The sequence below is a fragment of the Nilaparvata lugens genome, chromosome 10 (genome assembly GCF_014356525.2).
Source record: "Nilaparvata lugens isolate BPH chromosome 10, ASM1435652v1, whole genome shotgun sequence".
NCBI lineage: Eukaryota > Metazoa > Arthropoda > Insecta > Hemiptera > Delphacidae > Nilaparvata > Nilaparvata lugens.
Window position 1 is genome coordinate 16,394,719 of NC_052513.1, and position 18,998 is coordinate 16,413,716.

General features: G+C 32.2%; 2 protein-coding genes across 2 annotated transcripts; both read left to right on the top strand.

Moving 5' to 3' along the window:
• The first annotated feature begins 236 nt into the window (after positions 1 to 236).
• Positions 237 to 7,769, top strand: LOC120353290. The gene is made up of 4 exons (XM_039436445.1): positions 237 to 541; positions 930 to 1,049; positions 2,545 to 2,723; positions 5,174 to 7,769. Exons 1-4 carry the CDS (start codon positions 463 to 465, stop codon positions 5,255 to 5,257), a joined length of 462 nt encoding a protein of 153 aa, XP_039292379.1. The 5' UTR covers positions 237 to 462; the 3' UTR covers positions 5,258 to 7,769.
• Positions 7,770 to 8,601: 832 nt separating this feature from the next.
• On the top strand, positions 8,602 to 15,095 carry LOC111052331 (transcription factor E2F5). Its single transcript, XM_039436446.1, has 5 exons — positions 8,602 to 8,851; positions 9,475 to 9,584; positions 10,619 to 10,730; positions 12,149 to 12,313; positions 14,838 to 15,095. Exons 1-5 carry the CDS (start codon positions 8,729 to 8,731, stop codon positions 15,078 to 15,080), a joined length of 753 nt encoding a protein of 250 aa, XP_039292380.1. The 5' UTR covers positions 8,602 to 8,728; the 3' UTR covers positions 15,081 to 15,095.
• Positions 15,096 to 18,998: the final 3,903 nt, after the last annotated feature.

Consider the following 18,998-nt stretch of genomic DNA (forward strand, 5'->3'; position numbering starts at 1 on the left):
TTTCTGGTTTAGAATAACCGTTCATCACAACGTTGTTTTAAACTTCCCGCCATCGAGAAGGCAATAGAATTCTACAAATGTATTAACTGATTTGCTGGATGAAGAAAATTTTATAATGAATAAGATTATTAAAAAAAATTGAATTCCGTTTAGGTTTCTATTGAATCAGTATTTTCTAATCGTTATTCCTTGAATTTATTTTTACCTATTGTATTGGCTAAAATGATCGTGAATCAGAATCAGTCAAGTTGTTGATGTTGATCGAATTTGAGGTTACAGTTAACTTTAGTGATTGTTTATACTTTGTATGTTTGTAAAACTAATTTATCATTTAAAACAACTAATTATCAGTAAATCCTCAGTTTAATGTGTGCAAACTTTGTTTTAATAAGTAACGTAATAAATCGTTGGAGTACATAACTTGTTTGATTTGTCTACTGTGATTTAGGTTGGGTGGGGTCAATGCATAACGTTTTTTCCTTTTCAAGAACTAAAATGTTGTTTCTAAATTTAGTTTTTGTTTCAGCTTTAATTTCAGTTGGTAAGTTCCTAAGTTTTCATTATAAATATTCCAAATTTTCTTTATTGAAAATACAAGATATTCTTATGGTGCACTCTACTCTTTAAGTTTTTATTTACAATTAAATCAACTTGATTTACTATTATTGGTTTTCCATGTACGGTATATAAGTTAGGTTATATTTATGATAATAGGCCTACGGCATACACACAGTAGGCCTAATTTTTTGTATAAAGGACTGTCCTAACTAGAAAACTACTCATTGCTAAAATTAAAGCTGGTAAACTTAGATGGTTCTCATTTTTAATTTATCAATTGTTATTCTAACATAAATATTTATTATTTTTATAATACTTATCATTAACTATTGATGGTTTTTCCCCTTTTCAAAAATTCATTTTCTTTTCAGCGAATTGCCTGGAATGTTATGTATGTGATCAACAGGATGACAACTCAGGAAAATGTAAACAAACAATTCAGACGTGTGAACAGGAACATGATATGTGTCTAACTGAAATAGTTTGGGGAAGTAAGTAACTTATCATTTTATTACCCATAAAATACTGTAGAACAGAACGTTAGGTTATGTGACATAGGCCTAGTAGTTACAACGTTACAATACATTTTTCAAATAGATTAACAGTCTGGAAACAGACAGACAAATGAAGAAGAACGACATCATGTCCATTCTTAATATTGGTAAAATGTATTTTTAAATCATAAAAAGGTCTCATAATAAATATAAATAGGCTAAAGAATTTGTTTTTAGCTATTATAAAATATGATTTTTATAATCTGGGCTCAATGGATACTCTTATAGCTGAAGTAACCAATTATTGGTAACCAAGTCCTTTGCCGCACGCATAGGAATATTTTTTTTTGGAAAATGTTATGAATATAAATTATAGATGACCAACTATTGTAATACTCCTTTCTCATAATTTGGGCTCAACAATGTAATAACGCTCTCAGCGGAGGAAAACGTTGTAGGTAACAAAGTCGTTTGCCGCCCTCAGAGAGGAATTATTTAAGAAAATCTTATGAAATAATATTTCATATTATGGAGACAATATTATTATGTCTCCAGCTATCAATACCATTTTCATACTTTGGGCTCAAGAATCACGCTGTCAGTGGAGGGAAATTTTTTAGGAAACCAGGTGCTTTGCCTTCCCCCCTTATTCCCTTCTTCCCGTAGCCTACTTCATTAGTCACTTCGTCTCTTAATCCTTCGATCTTTTCGTCCCTTATTCCCTGAATTTCTCAATCCCTTAATCCCCAAGTCCCTTTCTCCCTTACTCCTTAATTCCTCAACCTCTTATTCCCTTAGTCCCTCAATCCATTATTCCTTTAGTCCCTTGATCCCTTATTCCCCTCAATCCCTTCGTTCCTTATTCCCTTCCCAGCAAATGCTAGGATTTTAGTCAACTGTATAATCTTATTTGTTAAAAAACAATACTAGTAGTTCTGTGAACAGTAGACCTCACGCAATATTCTCATCCACAAGTACCTGATTGAAACTATAGACTTTAAGGAAATACAGAGAATACTCCACACATCTGTACAATCACTTGTCAGCTGATTTATGATGAATAATTCTATAGTCTGATTTTTACTCCAATATTGGCGTATGAAGGAGGCTCCTTTTTCCTTTTATATTATGAAATGCAAAATTTTCATAAACCTTGTATATGCGTCGACGCGCAATTAAAAAAGGAACATACCTGTCAAATTTCATGAAAATCTATTACCGCGTTTCGCCGTAAATGCGCAACATTTAAACATTAAGAGAAATGCCAAACCGTCGAATGGAATCTTAGACCTCACTTCGCTCGGTCAATAAGAACATGAAGTACCCGTTATTTAAAATATTTCAAAAGAACAACCAGTTTCGGCCTTTTTAATCTTATTTGTATAGCTAGAACCAATGACTAGTTGCTAGTCACTAGTATGCCTTGAATAAAGAGATTGTTTGATTGACTGTACTTGTTTTAGCAAAACTAACTTGTTTGTACTGTTTGCAGCAATCCCGTTCTGGTCGCAGGGTGCACAAAAGCAGTACTTTGTGTCGAAGCAGTGCGCCACCAAGCAGCAGTGCGCGAAAACACGAAACCGGTTCATGGCAACCTGTTCGCACATCTGGTATGAGGACTGGAAGTGCGCCGACTGTTGTGCCGGCGATAGGTGCAACTACTATGCCATTGTAAGTGCAAATTCAGCTATTTTTTATCTGGTTGCCCATTGAGTACGTTCTGGGAACAGGGTGAATTGTTCCAGTCACAATTTACCTGTAAAAAGTTCCGCATTTCGACAGTAAATGTTCCAAAATCTAGCTATCGGTAAATAAATCGTGTGACCGCGATGCATTCACATTATACCACATCGAAGAGCTCTCATTGGTCGATAGGATGAACCGTGGATGGATCCCCAAGCGGGGATATAGGACATAGGATGAATTCCCAAGCGGATAGCTTGTTGTTGGTCTTGCAGCATAGCCACAGAATACAACCAACTAATCAACAAAATAATGTTTGATAAACATTCATAAAATGATTTCTCCTTTATATAATATTTTAAAATGATAGAGTGGAAAAAGTTCACACCAACTCTCTAGAAGGTAACTTCGTACAGCAGCCTACGCTAGTAAACGAAACACTTTGGTGAAAAATTTGTTAGACATGTGACTTGGTACAATCTACCACTGGAACTGGAACAATTTACCAGTTACCATGTTCCCAAAACCGTACCCATTGTTCAGTACACTATTTTCATCTAGAAAGAAGCAGCCTACCCAGTAGCATCATAGTGTTCTTTAGAGAGGTTCACGTTATAATGGAGAAGGATAGTAGAACAGCGTTGCCAATTCTCTGCCGTGTTAGCACCAATTTAATCAAATACTGCCATTATAACGTGGACCTCACTATAGATCTATATTGAATTAAAACTAGTGATATTGGTATCCAAATAGTAGCATCATAGTGTTCTGGTGTAAATGAAAGAAACGTAAATGGTGATTAGAAGAAAATATAAATTTGCTCATACTGTTTCTGTAATTTCATAAATTTAAATAATATATAAACTTTGTTTATGTCCAAAATGAATAAACTGTGTTTAGGAATTATTTGGAATAAGAAATTTTCATTCAATGTTGTCAATGTCCAAGATTAATAATAGATAGTACTTGGAATTAATTAAATGTGCTCAGTGAGTGTAAAAATGAATAAATAAATTTCTGAATAAAATAATTTCTATGACCAATTTCTTGTGAAAATTCAACTTGACATACTGACCCAAATCCTGTTGTAGGCAATTCACAAAATATCTTATTGTCTATATCAGAAAACATTATACTTTATTTTTTTGCAATGTGAGCTTTTTTAGGAAAAAAATGGTGATTCAGCTATTTGTAATAATTATTCAGTGAAGATCGTATTGTTTTCATAGAATCAATTATGAAAACGTTATGAAAAACTCATTAATTCACAAAGTGAGTCAATTTTAAATCCATTGATCGCTGTTTCCTTTGACAAAGCATACGCTTTTTCCTGGTTTTACATAATTTTTTATGAAATTTTCTTGATTTCTCAGGATCATTATCAAATCTAGGATTAATATCACTAGAGAGATTAGTTTTAAATAGGTTTCTCTAGTTTAAAACAGTTCAAAACTAAGATTGAATATTTTGTTAATTATATTTTTACTTTGTTAAATAAGGATCTGGCAACGTTACTGTGCTAGGAAAGGATAGCATTATCTGCTTTGTTGAATGATATACAAGGATAGCAACAATATTAATGTTAATCTTATACTTCCATTATAACGTGGACGTCACTCAATCAATCAATTTCATTAGAAAAACATTTTTACACTGTTGGGTCCTGCTAAACACGTGGGTTTTTCAGCAGGTGCCAGATCAAAACAAAATTATTCAGAACGTTAAATTAAAATTAAGTATAAATAAAATAAAATAGCTTATTTGTCGTGAATCAAGAGTAATATACAAGAAATGAAATAGAAGGATTACTATCATAATGAGAAATTATAATGAACATGATAATAATTAGAATAAAAAGAAATAAGGAGTTAATTAAAGAACTAAAAGGGGTTAAGGAAGGAAAGAAGGAGGAAATATTTTATACAATATTAATTACTACTAAATTATTAGTCGTTCAGGCTGGCGGCAGTGACTTTACAACAGATATAATAATAATTTGGAACCAGCAAAATAGGCTAATTGAAAAAAAGTTCATCGAACGCAGGCCTATTAGGAATTATTATTCAAATAATGATAATGAATATTAGTTGTTTATTTCAGAGTTCTATTATCACTGTATTTTATTCTCATTTCGATTTTACTAAATTTAAATATAGGAAGATGATACAAGGATGATCGAGGATAGCAACACTGCCATTATAACGTGAACCTTACTATAAGAACATTATACAAAGATGATACAAGAATGATAGCAACACCAATGTCAACCAAATACTGCTATTACAACGTATCTTCCTCACTATAGGAAGATGATACAAGAATGTTAGACAAGGTTAGCAACACCAATCAAATACTCCCATTATAACGTAGACCTCACTGCAGATGCCTGAATTATCACCATGTTTTAAAATATTATTCTAATTTTCTGTTGTTCATAGATGGGAGCAGCAAGTACAAGATCCAACATTTATTTGATGGGAATTGGTCTGCTATTCATCATCGGAGGTTGGCGATTGCTATGATTTGAAAAGCAGTTTCACACTTTACAACCTGACGTCTACTAATGCCACAGTGGTCTTACTATTTGTGCCTTGTCTAGTATTAGCATAGTTTTAAACTTATTCATTCTCAGCTCATCATCATAGTGTTCTTCTAACTTTAATCTATTCATAATCATTTTTAAAACTTGAATTTTGAAACACTGTTGCACAAAAGCCGGTAAAATTTTAATCGTAAATAATTTTACAAGAACCAACATACATGAAAGATTATTTTTAATAGTAAAAAATACAAAAAATTATGTTAGGGCATTTAAAAAGCAGATACTGCGTTTTTACCGGTCAATAGCATATCTTTAATCACAAGTGGGATAAGCAAAAATGCAGTACTGCGTTTTTCTCTAGTATAAACCACCAACATTTCATTCCAATACTTAAGAAGAAGCAAATAATACTTGAGAATACTTTAGTAAAAATGCAGTACTAAGTTTTTCCTTAGTATAAACCACCAAAATTATACAAACACCTTGGAAAAAATACAGTACAGTCAATTAATTTTTGTTAAAACAGAATAGATATAATTATATCATAGAGGAAGGCAAACTTTATCATCACTGATGAATCTTTTCTTTATAGTTTAAGCTGTTTTACACACTGTCAGTCACTGCAAATATCATATGGTCGCCTCTAATATACTAAGCAAGAACGCAGTAAGTGATGTTCCTAAGAAAGAACGCAGTATCTGAGCTGTAGATACTGCGTTCTTCCTTAGTAAATTGTAAATACTGCGTTTTTGCTTAGTAGGGCAGTATATTATGTAAAACTATATTGAGTGTCTAAACTCCTGCTTAGGATCGTTGATATTATAAATAGATATTGATTTTAATCATTTCATGAATAATTACTAAGAAGTGACAATGCAACATATTTCTATCTTACTTACTACATTGAAACATATTTTATCTGACACGATCTATTGATCGTATTTTTATCTATACATTCTATGTATTTATGTTGCTTTATAAAAATAAGCCAGAAATGCCTTCATTGATTAGCAAAGTAAGTTACTCAAGCTATTCATCTCAATTAAAAAATTGACGATGCAATTTGTTGTAATGGAATATTCTTTTACAAACATATCACTCCATGAGACAGATTTGCTATTTGATACAAATATGATATTATACTAGAAATTTGACAATTATATAACACTAGTGTTTTTAAATATAGTAGAATAGAATGTAGATAGATAAATCAGTGTTATACAATGCTCTAACCATTTGACGATTACATAACACTAGTGATTTTAAATATAGTTGAATCAAATGTAGATAAATAAATCAGTGTTTTACAATGTTCTTAGTAATGAATGAGGTTTTGAGAGATTACAATATTTACATTTGAATTCATTAAAAAATAATATTTTGATAAAAAAATATGTAGTATTATCTTCACTTTGGGCAACTTATTTCCTCAATGGAGTCTAGAATAGTATTTTTGAAATAATAGCATGCAATTGCACCTGTGTCATTCCTGTCCACTTGTTACATCCTTTCAACTTATATAAATTTTTCGTCTAGCCTTATATTCTTGTGCCTTTTTGCTAGCTTTTTATGGATTTATCTAGACGCCTTCGTATCATTCCACTTTCTATTACAACTCAAAGGTCCGGTTGTACAAAAGCCGGTTAAATTTGAACCGTGATTAATTTGTCGAGAATCAGAGAAGGCCTTTTTGAATAGACGGGTCCACTGATTGGTTCTCGTGGAATTAATCATGATTAAAGTTTAGCTTTTGTGCAACTAAAAACAATGATGGAATTTCAATCACCTTGCACAAGCGTGTTCTAATATATTAATTAGATGTAAGTTTAGAATAATTTGTTACTTTTGTAGATAATATTTCATATTTGAAATTGGACATTTAATATAGAAATATTTTTAAAGCATCATTTAACTAAGTTGGCGGTTGAATTATCTCAAATACTGTTGACAAGAGTGTATTGTTTAAAATTATATACTTTTGAGAGTGTTAATAATTATTGCAAGTATTAAGTGGAAAAACAGACATTAATTATGTTCATGTGTGTTTTTTATTAAAGCTATTTTTATTGTTTTCTGAATTTATAATACATTGTTAAACTTATAGGGTTTATAGTTCTTAACTCCGTCCATTTGTGATTTCACTATTATGTTTAAATATTATAAACATCATTTCTTCCTTTCTAATGTCATTTTGAATCTTTATATTTTAAAAAAATTATATTCAAACCATCAGTATTTCTCTAAATGTTTTTTTATAGATTTTTCCTGGCTGCGCCTTTTTTATAATCGTTTGTATCACTTTTAATTTATATTTTCCGTCCCTTATTTTTCAATACAGAACGTTTTTGAGTTCTATATTTTTACTGTCGTATTGAATGTTAGTTGTACTGTATAACTTCAGACCATTAACTGGTTTGTAGTTTAAGCTTGTGTATTATGGCCTTATTTTCTAAAAAATATAATAATTAATAAATTGTATTTTTATATGTCAATCTCTTCTTTTTTATAAAATCCTCTACCTTTTTTCAGTGAAATATAGTTGAGTAGGCCTACAGTCATAGAGAAATATAATCATTTCATCTTTTGTTTAATAAGGTAGGATATATCGTTCATTATTGTGCTGTAAATATCTTTGTTCAATCATAGGAAAGGTTAAAATTGTAGCTGCGTAAAGACAGCCGATCTTTGAATGAACTGTCGTCTACTAAAGGTCAGCAAAATTGTAAGAAAATGTTAACCAATTTAAAAATGAACTTAAGGCTTTACAAGAGTACATTATTTGAGGAAAGAATCTGACCACACCGACACCAGGAACCATGAAAAGGAAATTGAGCTCTACTATGATGAATAATAATCTGACGCCCATGGCGCAAACGCGCTTCCAGTGGAAGAACTTCAAGTATCAAGATCAATTCTGTCCTGTCGTGTGGGCGAGATATCGGTGTAAAAACGACTAATGGCTGTTTGGTTTGATTGTATTGACAATGCTAATAATTTGTAGTAAACAGATACAATCATCAAAAGAGTTGAAAGCAGTTGAAGGTCGGTGATGAATTATTCTATAGTCTAATTTTCACAGTAATATTTGTGTATGAAGGAAGCTCCTTTTCCTTTTATATTATAGTTAAAATGCAAAATTTCCAAAAACCTTATATACGTAGACACGCAATAATATTCAAAAAGGAACATAGACAGTACCTTTCAAATTCAAATTTCATGAAAATGCCGCGTTTCGCCGTGAACTAATCCGTTGTTCCAAGAACCAATCAGAAAAAGGCTACCGATTTATGTTAGTAGGTTGGCAGAATTGTGACACTACGCATTCGTTGTGTTTCATTCCTGATTTGCTTCGCTTGTTGAAACTTAAATCGCGTACTATTTGCGTTTCATTCAATATTTCACAGAATTTTTATTGATTTATGGAATAGTTGCTTGAATAATAATTGACAAAATGGACGGTTCTGACAACTCAATTCAGTTTATGAGTAGATTCGAAAAATCACTGGGACTTTTGACTACAAAATTCGTCGGTCTTCTACAACAAGCTCCGGAAGGAGTTCTTGATTTGAAAGTGGTGACTAAAATAATTATTATTGGTTTTTAATTTTCAAATTTACATTAAAAACAGCACGATAGCTTTATTTTGCTTTAACACGATAACATTACAAACAATATAAGTATCATTCAAGTTATCGTGGCACTTTATTGAACACTAACCTAACAATCTAAAAGTAGCCAAATCTTTCATTTTTTTATTTATCGCACTTGATCTTGATTTTTTTAAATGTTTCATCATAGATCATTTCAGCAATTTATGTGTTTGATATTTTTTTCAAATCATGAACATGAGAAATAAATACAATTAGCCTTAATACCGTAAGCTTTGACTCGTGAAGGTGAACCAAGAATAAGTAGTATGATATATCTGCTAAATTCTGAATCATTCTTGAAAATTTATGTGTTTCCTATAGTTATCAATAATTTTAAATTTTTTCTCATTTACCAAAAGAGAAATATTGAAAGCATGTTCCATATAAATGTTGAGGTTATGTTGACAATAACAATGGTATTATTTGATCACCTAGTAATAACTTGACTTTTACTAAATAAATTAAGGATTATTTATCAACTACAACTTATGTTATATCAATCTTATAACAGATTACTCAATTTAATTCGTTACATGTTTTTTTCCAGGCTGCCGATCTATTAATGGTAAAACAAAAACGACGAATCTATGATATTACAAACGTGCTTGAAGGAATCGGTCTAATAGAAAAGAAGACGAAGAATATAATTCAGTGGAAGTAAGTGGAATTTTCATTGCATTGTCTCAATAAAGTAGTCTGCTATAAAACTCAGTATAAGGCCCACAGAAAATGGTGTTTAGGTGACCATTTTGTGTATTTCGAAATAACTGAGAGGTTAAAAAATAATCTTTGAGGTTTCCTTTTATAATATTTAACTTATCCTACCATATAATTGATTTGTAGTTGTATTAATAAATAAAGAGATATAATAACCATCTCTAAAGAGGGGAAAATAAATCTTGAAAAAGCAATCAATTAGGAAAGCTATTGGCTTGGTGACTGCGCTGCTAAGCTATCATTTAGAAGTATGAGCCTGTTGCCAAACAGTGAGAGTGACAGTGAGAGTGTGAGAGTGACCATTTGGAGAATTTACTCCTTTGAATATCATTATTTTGAAAATCTCTTTCAGGTGGTTCAAAACTCTTCTAAAGCCGTAGGTTTACTCATCTCTCATCATCATCATCATCAGTCTGAGTACCCACGCACAAGACTGGAGCTTAGTAGGGCTTCACCCTCTACAAGCAGCAATAATATAGCTTCACAGATTCATATTGGTCATATTATAATCTACTCACAATCAGCTACGGTATAGCCCATTTTCCTCACAATGGTAATTAAGAATTTATGATATTGTCGAATCACTCAGCACTTTTACTCTGATGACATTCTAGTCTGGGTTATAAGATAACTACTTGCAAAATAGAATGCAAGCTACTTCAATAACGGGAGCGACTTCAAGAATCAGGAGAGTAGAGCATGGTGTACCACAGGGTTCAGTGTTGGGACCCTTGCTGTTTATTCTCCTCATGAATGATTTCACAGCAAACGAGGAAGCAGTGATTTTTGCAGATATACTTCTACTTAGTTCATAAGATATGCACTTGAAAATAATATCAATTTTTTCCAATTGAAATGATTCAATATTATTTTATTTGAAGTTTCAAGTGAAGTGATAGAAATAGTCTACACTCACTCAAAATTTATATTAAATCAATCAGATATATTAATTAAAAACTAATTAATTTTTCCAGAGGTGCATGCAAAGAAATCAATTCAGAAGAAAACACAGAAAGACTCACAAGTTTGAGAAATGAAATTGAGGAATTGGAAAAATATGAAAACAATCTTGACTTACACACCAAGGTGAGTTTTTCTTGAATAAATAAAATGTTTCAAAATGAAATAAACATAAGTTTGTATAAAACTAGTTCAATGTTAACAAAAACTAGTTCAATGTTACCCAAAACTAGTTCAATGTTACCCAAAACTAGTTCAATGTTAACCAAAACTCTGTGTGCACATAGAGTGCGGTCAGACGTTCCGAGTTCCGGAGGTCTTAAGTTGCAATTCTTTAGAGGCGTTCTAGCAGCGCTGCTAGAACGCCTCTTATTGCACCTTTAGAAGGAAATAGATACTTCGGTTAGGCGTTCCGAGTTCCGAGATCTTACAAAGATGTATGGGTATCTATATCTATTATAATAAAGGAAAGAATTGGCTCATACGGGATCGTAAATTCACGAATGACGCATCATCACGTCTGAACTACTAGACTGATTAACTTGAAATTTTTCTTATAGATTATTAATTTACCGAGGATAGTTATAGGCCTATTTTAAATTCAAGATTTCATTTGGTCAAGTTTTTAATCAAACCCTTGCGGATCACGGGTTACCCGCTAGTCTAGAATTAGCTCATACACGTACAGGATTGGAAATTCACGAATGACGCATGATCACGTCTGAACTGTGATTAACTTGAAATTTTGCATATAGATTATTAATTTACCGAGGATAGTTGAAATTTTATTTATTCAAACTCACAATATTACAATCAGAATCAACAAGAAAAACAAAAACACACAGCTCAGTAAGATAAAAAATAATTAATGAAGATTAATAAAATAAATACTGGTATTTATAAATAAATTTGTGAATTGGAATAAAAAATACTACTTGCTGGAAGTATACAATACTCCACGTTTGCAAGCAGGAATAAATATCACTATAAATATTTTTAAATGCATGAATAAATGCAGAAAGAAAAAGAAAAGACTAGCAACCATTCACTCTCACAAGTTATAACCCTATTTTAAATTCAAGATTTCATTTTTTCAAGTTTTTAATCGCGGATCACGGGTTATCTGCTTCTATAATATACTCCTAAGTAAACTCTGTGAGCAATCACCCTTAAATAAGTAAAACAGTTCGCGATAGTATTTTGTTGCTATTAATAAATACTGACGGAGGAGAAAATAAACATAGTTTTCATCTATGTGATTAAAGCACTAGAAATAACACAAATGATATGTGATCTTGTTTGAGAGTGATCAGATGCTAATTAATTTTCATAGGAAATATGATATTATAACCTTTACCATCAAAATTGTGCAATATTGTTGTTTATATAATTATTATTGTTATCTAGAGAGTGTATTTTTTCTTATGTTTGTTGGTTCAACTCTATTTGTATGATTACTGTGAACAAATAAATTGATTATTATTAATAAATTCATTGTTCAGTTATTATTTAATCAAGATTCTAATTCTCTTTTTCCTTTTCAGTGGATAGAACAGAGTTTGAAGAATGTATTTGAAGACGAAAATAATGTGGCCAAAAGCTATCTTACTCAGGAGGATTTGTGCGGCTGTTTTGACAAAGACTTACTGACGATTGCGATTAAAGCAAATGAAGGAACCAGGTTGGAAGTGCCTATACGGGTTGATCAGGTAATTTGGACTTTCAATTCATAAATAAGCTACGGTATTTTAGAATGTATTAACAACTTTATAAATTTGTATATGGTATACTATTCATAGGAGTTGAATAAAGTGTAAAACAATATGACTATCGTTGGAAAATGAATGTCAGCTGTCAACTCCAATAAGTTGTAGTCAAGATTCAAGTAATCTGAAATCACCTTTCAGTGCATAAAAAACAGTCTTGAGACATAAATCCCAAATCGTAAATGAGAAGTCACTACAATTTTTTTGTTATGCACTTTCTCTTGTACATTTTCAAGTTTCCCATGGATTTTTCCAGCATATTGACTAAAGTCCGCGAGAAATTACTTTTAACACGGCTCTTTCTCGATGACGGAGAGGTCCGATGCTCTTTCCTCCACTAAACTCTCCCACTACCTAGCAGCATTCTCCTTCTTTTGTGTCTGTGTGTCCCACTCCCCTCCACTGGCAATGTTCCAAAGTCGTATGTTTGTGTATGTTATGGAGATGTGTTCATCACAAGAGCGTAAAGCAAAATGACACGGCGCATCCAATTGTGCGCAGGATTCCCGTCTGTGTCTATGCTACAAACTGTTGATGGTGGGTTTCTCCTCTTTATGTTGAAAGTAATATCTCACAGACTTCAGTATTCCATAAAATTCGTATCGATCTCTTTGATTGTTCTTATTTTATGGTTCTGGATCAAACAGTGTAGCTTGTTCAATTTGCAACTAACATTGCAACAGGTCTGTTATATTAAAAAACTTTTCACTTATTCTACCTTGAATGGTCGTCATTCTACTTCATAACTATGACCACTGAATAATTAAAAAATCAAAGAATTAGGCCTAGTTACTTCTTAGTCCTATTGTTATTTTCGTTGCGATGTAATCCGATGCTTACACATGGTCCTTTGAAAGTATTTTTTCTATTGTGAATTGTCAAAATTGCTTGGAGTTTTCTTTTTCCACGATGGTCATCGAGCTTGTGTTGTCGGTTCTAACGTTTCGGATATAATCAGCGACGTTTGTCGGCCAAAATAATATGTTGCTCCACTTTGTTTATTGTTTTTTAATAAATTCATTTTCTATTTTTCAAATTTCCGTTCCGCGTACTTAGCCTCTTCCGTTACTTGGAATCCACGTGCTTTGGTTGATATAGAATGCTGTGCTGCTAGCTTTGCAAACTGCATTTAGTCTCCTCCGCCCGCAACTCCATTGAAATTTTACTCGAAATGTTATTCTCATGTTATACTGTTATATCCTCAAAAAATTATTATAGGAAACAACCACAGGGCAGCGACATTTATATCATCTGGCCCCAAATTTCCGTAAGAATTAAGAGAAAAAATCAATCAGTTGAAGCTTAAAAATTACTTTTTTCTACAGATATTAACTCAGAATTGGCATTCCTTTTGAATGCAGTTTAGTATTGATCCTGAATAAGTACCATAGACTTATATGTTATGAGAAATTATTATTATTCTTCTATTCATGATAATAATTATATATTGTAGAAATTATTGTTTTCAAATGTGTAAATGAGTGCATTGAGTAAATCGGTAATGTTTCCAGAACTATGACAAAAGAAAGGAAGCAATCAGTTTTTGTTTATTGAATCTATTTTTATTATTATTGGCTAAGAATTTGAAATTATATTTCTTTCAATTGTTTTATGTGTTAGTATTGTTGTATGTAAATATGATTGAATAGCTTATGCTTGTAAACTACAGCAGTAGAAAGTCAACTTTTTCTTTCTTGTATTGTGTCTATTATTGTATTGACTCCTCCTCTAAACACGGACTTGTTCCATATTAGAGGGAGTAATTTTCAGGGAATATATTGTAAAATGTACTTTCTGGAAACAAAATGAATTTGAATTGAAATTTGATATAAAAGTTGTTCACTTCACAATAACTAACTTTTTCCAGAAGTACTGTAACCAAAGACGAAAATATTGCTGGGATTACAATTCTCATTCACGATCTGTTTATATGGAGGATGATGAAATAGTTTTTAACTTTCGTGCTTTACATTCTAGGGCTGAATAGTATCATAGAGAAACAATAGCGTAAGTAGATATCCCATGGTATAGGGCGTTTATGTCGCAACTTTTACTATTATCTCAAGCCGATTACTGTTGATTATTGTCGAATTTTACTGTTTTGTTGGGGTGAGAGTGTATAAACGGCACACTATGAGAGTCTACCTGCGTCACACAGCTTCACGGGAAATATTACATGAACTATTGGCTTGAGATAACAGTAAAAGTTGTGACATAAACGCCCTATACCATGGGATATCTACTTACGCTATTGTTTCTCTATGATAGTATCATAGATTATAAATGAAGAAAACGCTTCGATTGTTCACTGTTCATCTTTGGTAGTAAACCTTTATCTATTGTAATTGTATTAATTTCTGATATGAATGACACTGATTTCATTGATATAAAATACGATGAAATGAATGCGACTAATATAAAATACATAGTTGAACTGAAATGTTTTGTGTTGTGGTGTGTTGTATAGCGAGAGAGCGGCCGCATGTACAAGATGCAGGTGAAGTCACGTCAGCCAATCGAAGTGACTATGATCAACAGAGATGACGACATGTGTAGTAGTGACGAGGATGACGCAACACGCGACATCGACCTCCGCCAGGCACCCACCTCCACCCTCCTGCCTGCCGACGACATCAATATGGACGTTGAAATGTCGGCTGTCAGAACTGAGTTTGCGCAGAAGGTTTGTCAAATCACACATTTTCTGTAATGATACACTAGAATATTGTCTAAAAATATCATGAATTCGTGAAAAGTTAATTAATTCGTTGAAAATTAGATTAATTTAATAAAAATTAGATTAATTTAATAAAAATTAAGTTAATTCGTTGAAAAGTTACATACATGCTTCAACACCTATGTTGTCATCTTCAGTGTGTAACTACTCACAATTATTTTAAATTAAATAAAAATACTTGAAAATTGTCAAAAACCACAGATTTTTTGATACTTAGAAAGACCGGTTTCGGTTTTACAACATATGTGTATAGGCTATCAATGATCTATGAATTCCTATAGTGAGGTCCACGTTATAATGTCAGTGGAGAAAGATAGGAGATCGACGTTACCGATCTTCTGTCTTGTCAATGCCTTCTATAGACGATAGCTGATACAGGTTTATTGATGTAATAATTATTAACTGTTCATTCTCGTTTAAAATGGTCAATTATATTTTATTAAGCAATAAATTATATTTTTCAATAGTTTTATAATGAATTTTCATAATTAAGATGCAATCTTTTGTTTACTAGAAGTTCTTGAACAGTAGACCTCACGCAGTATTCTCATCCACAAGTACCAGATGTCAACTGTTTTAAATGTTAACAAACTAACTTATTCAACGAAGGCGGAAAAGTCGAAAAGACTAGATGAAGACATAGATGTGGACCTGCAGTTGACGCTTGAAGTAGACGAAGAGGGAAAATCCAACGAAGATAGCATTCTTGCCACTGATTTCATGGATGAGCTTACCTCAGGTATGCATTTCAATTTTCAATTTATTTATTTACGTTTCATAGTACATAAACCATAACTGATAAGATCAGATAAGGACCAACAGGCCTAGCCCAAAACTTTCCCCTATTCATCCAATTATTACTGTTTAGTTTTTACTAAATGACAATGTCTATTTCAACCTCAATTATTCATGAATTCATTCATATTAGTTTGAAAAGAAAATCAGTATTACAATATAAATTGCAAGCACACCCCTTTTTACTTTCCTTGCCCTATTACCATAGGTAAAGAAAGTATTGCTTTCCGAAAAAAATTAAGGTACCCCAATTTCTAAATGTCTATACGTTTCAAGGTCACCTGAGTCCAAAAACATGATTTTTGGTTGTTGGTCTGTGTGTGTGTGTCTATGTGTGTGTGTGTGTATGTCTGTGAACACGATAACTCCATTCCTAATCAACCGATTGACTTGAAATTTTAAACTTAAGGTCCTTATACCATGAGGATCCGACAATAACAAATTCAATAGAATTGAATTCAAAATGGCGGATAATTACTAAAAACCATGTTCTCACGGTTTTCTCGAAAACGGCTCTAACGATTTTCTTCAAATTTATATCATGAATAGCTATTTATAAGCCCTATCAACTGACATGAGTCTCATTTCTGGGAAAATTTCAGGAGCTCCGTAATATTCTTGAGAAAAATTGCGGATAATCACTAAAATACCATGTTATTCACGGTTTTCTCGAAAACGGCTCTATTTTCTTCGAATTTATACCATGGATAGCTATTTATAAGTCCTATCAACTGACATGAGTCTCATTTCTGTGAAAATTGCAGGAGCTCCGTAATATTCTTGAGAAAAATGGCGGATGATTACTAAAAAACCATGTTTTTCACGATTTTCTCAAAAATAACTTGACCGATTTTTTCAAACTCATACCCTGTATAGTTATTTATCAGCTCTATCAACTGGCATGAGTCTCCTTCCTGGGAAATCAATGGGGGGTCTACCCCATCCTTGATAAATGGACTTAGTAACCTCCTTCTCGTGCATGAGGTAGGTAGGTAGCGCAGTTCATAAAAAGAACACATAGTCGAGATATTTCATGTGTAGAACAGCTGTTTTTGCGACTTTAAAAAAATCATCGAATTTCACAATTCACACATAGAAAAAGTTCTCTGAAAACAATTTTATATACACATATACAGAAGTCTGATCGTAGTTTCAAATATGAGCAAGGAAAGTTGTGTGAGTTTACCACACCAGATTTTTATGTCTATAGCCTATTGACTGGACTATATGTAGTGTTTCAATCTTGTGTTATAATTTTCAAAAATAATTTGTCATAGCTTCCTTGTAATTTTTTAAATTTGTCATTTGCTAGTAATTTTGTTACTTATCATTTGTAAAGATTGAGATGTGACTTAGTTTCCGTAATTTTGTTCATTTTAGTGGTTTGAATAAGCTATATTTTCTTTTAAAGTGATATATACATCACTTATTATATTTTAAGTGATATCACTTGAAAATGGCATCAATGTTGAAACATGTTGTGATAAAATAATTCAAAAAGGGTACTGAGATTTTTATTTTTCTTTCAATTTATATTACAAGTAGCCCTATACAGAAAAGAGATATATATTTTCTTTTCTATTGACATGTTTGCTGTACCTAGTTGTTCGAACTCACTGCCGGCGCACAAGTTGTTCTTTGCCGGTAGTGCCATTTTGTAAGTTAAATATTTTTATTTTATCAAAATGTATTATTTTATGGCAAAATGAATGAATTTTCATTTTAATTTCATATAGTTATGATCGAGAGAGAACAATAGGCTTAACCGAAACTATACTTCAAATTTTGATTAATTTTTACATGTTCAAAAAATGGGTTATTTCTCATCTTCTAATAATTTAAAATTAACTTTTTAGTTCATATTCGCTAATTTTTACTTTCCTTGCCCTATTACCATAGGTAAGGAAAGTATTGCTTTCCGAAGAAAATTAAGGTACCCCAATTTCTAAATTTCTATACGTTTGAAGGTCCCCTGAGTCCAAAAAACTGGTTTTTGGGTATTGGTCTGTATATGTGTGTGTGTGTGTGTGTGTGTGTGTGTGTGTGTGTGTGTGTGTGTGTGTGTGTGTGTGTGTGTGTGTGTGTGTGTGTGTGTGTGTGTGTGTATATGAGTGTATGTGCGTCTGTGTACACGATATCTCATCTCCCAATTAACGGAATGACTTGAAATTTGGAACTTAAGGTCCTTTCACTATGAGGATCCGACACGAACAATTTCGATCAAATGCAATTCAAGATGGCGGCTAAAATGGCGAAAATGTTGTCAAAAACAGGGGTTTTCGTGATTTTCTCGGAAACGGCTCCAACGATTTTGATCAAATTCATACCTAAAATAGTCATCGATAAGCTCTATCAACCGCCACAAGTCCCATATCTGTAAAAATTTCAGGAGCTCCGCCCCATCAATGCAGATAGAATCCCAATTATCAGGCTTCAGATACAATTGAAACAAAAAAAATCAAGTGGAGTAGATTGAGCATGAAAATCTCTACAATTAATGTTCAGTAACATTTTCACCTAAAATTGAAAATAAGCTTTAAATTCGAGAAAATGTGATTATTCAAGTGCAAATTATTGTTGATTCTATTAAATCATTCACTATGAAGAGATAGCAGACCTCATGTGTGTCTCCAGCGTTATTACCCTGTCACCAGCTGGCTCAAATCACTGAATAGTAGACTTCAGATGCGCGGGAACACTAGCGTCAGGTGATCAATTTTCATAACGGCAAGGAAAGTTGTGTGAGTGCGCCACACCAGATTTTTTGAATATATTTTTAAAAATTAGGTCTTCAATTGTAAGAATTCAAGTCTTTTATTCTCAGTTGATTATCTCAAAGTTTCTGATGGAGAGTTGTACATTTCAAAGAAATTAGGTCAAGTAGTGTACACGTGTGAGAATTCAAGTATATAATTTAAACTTATATCTAGTTGATTTTTTGAAATAATGATTATTCTTCATCATGTAATCCCAGTTAGATATTCAACTGCCCTCAATATTCACTGTGTTTTCAGTACCCTGTTTCTCTTTACAAATCTAAATTGTTAACATTATACAATCAAACTAAAATATGTAACAGAGCGCAAATTTAAATTT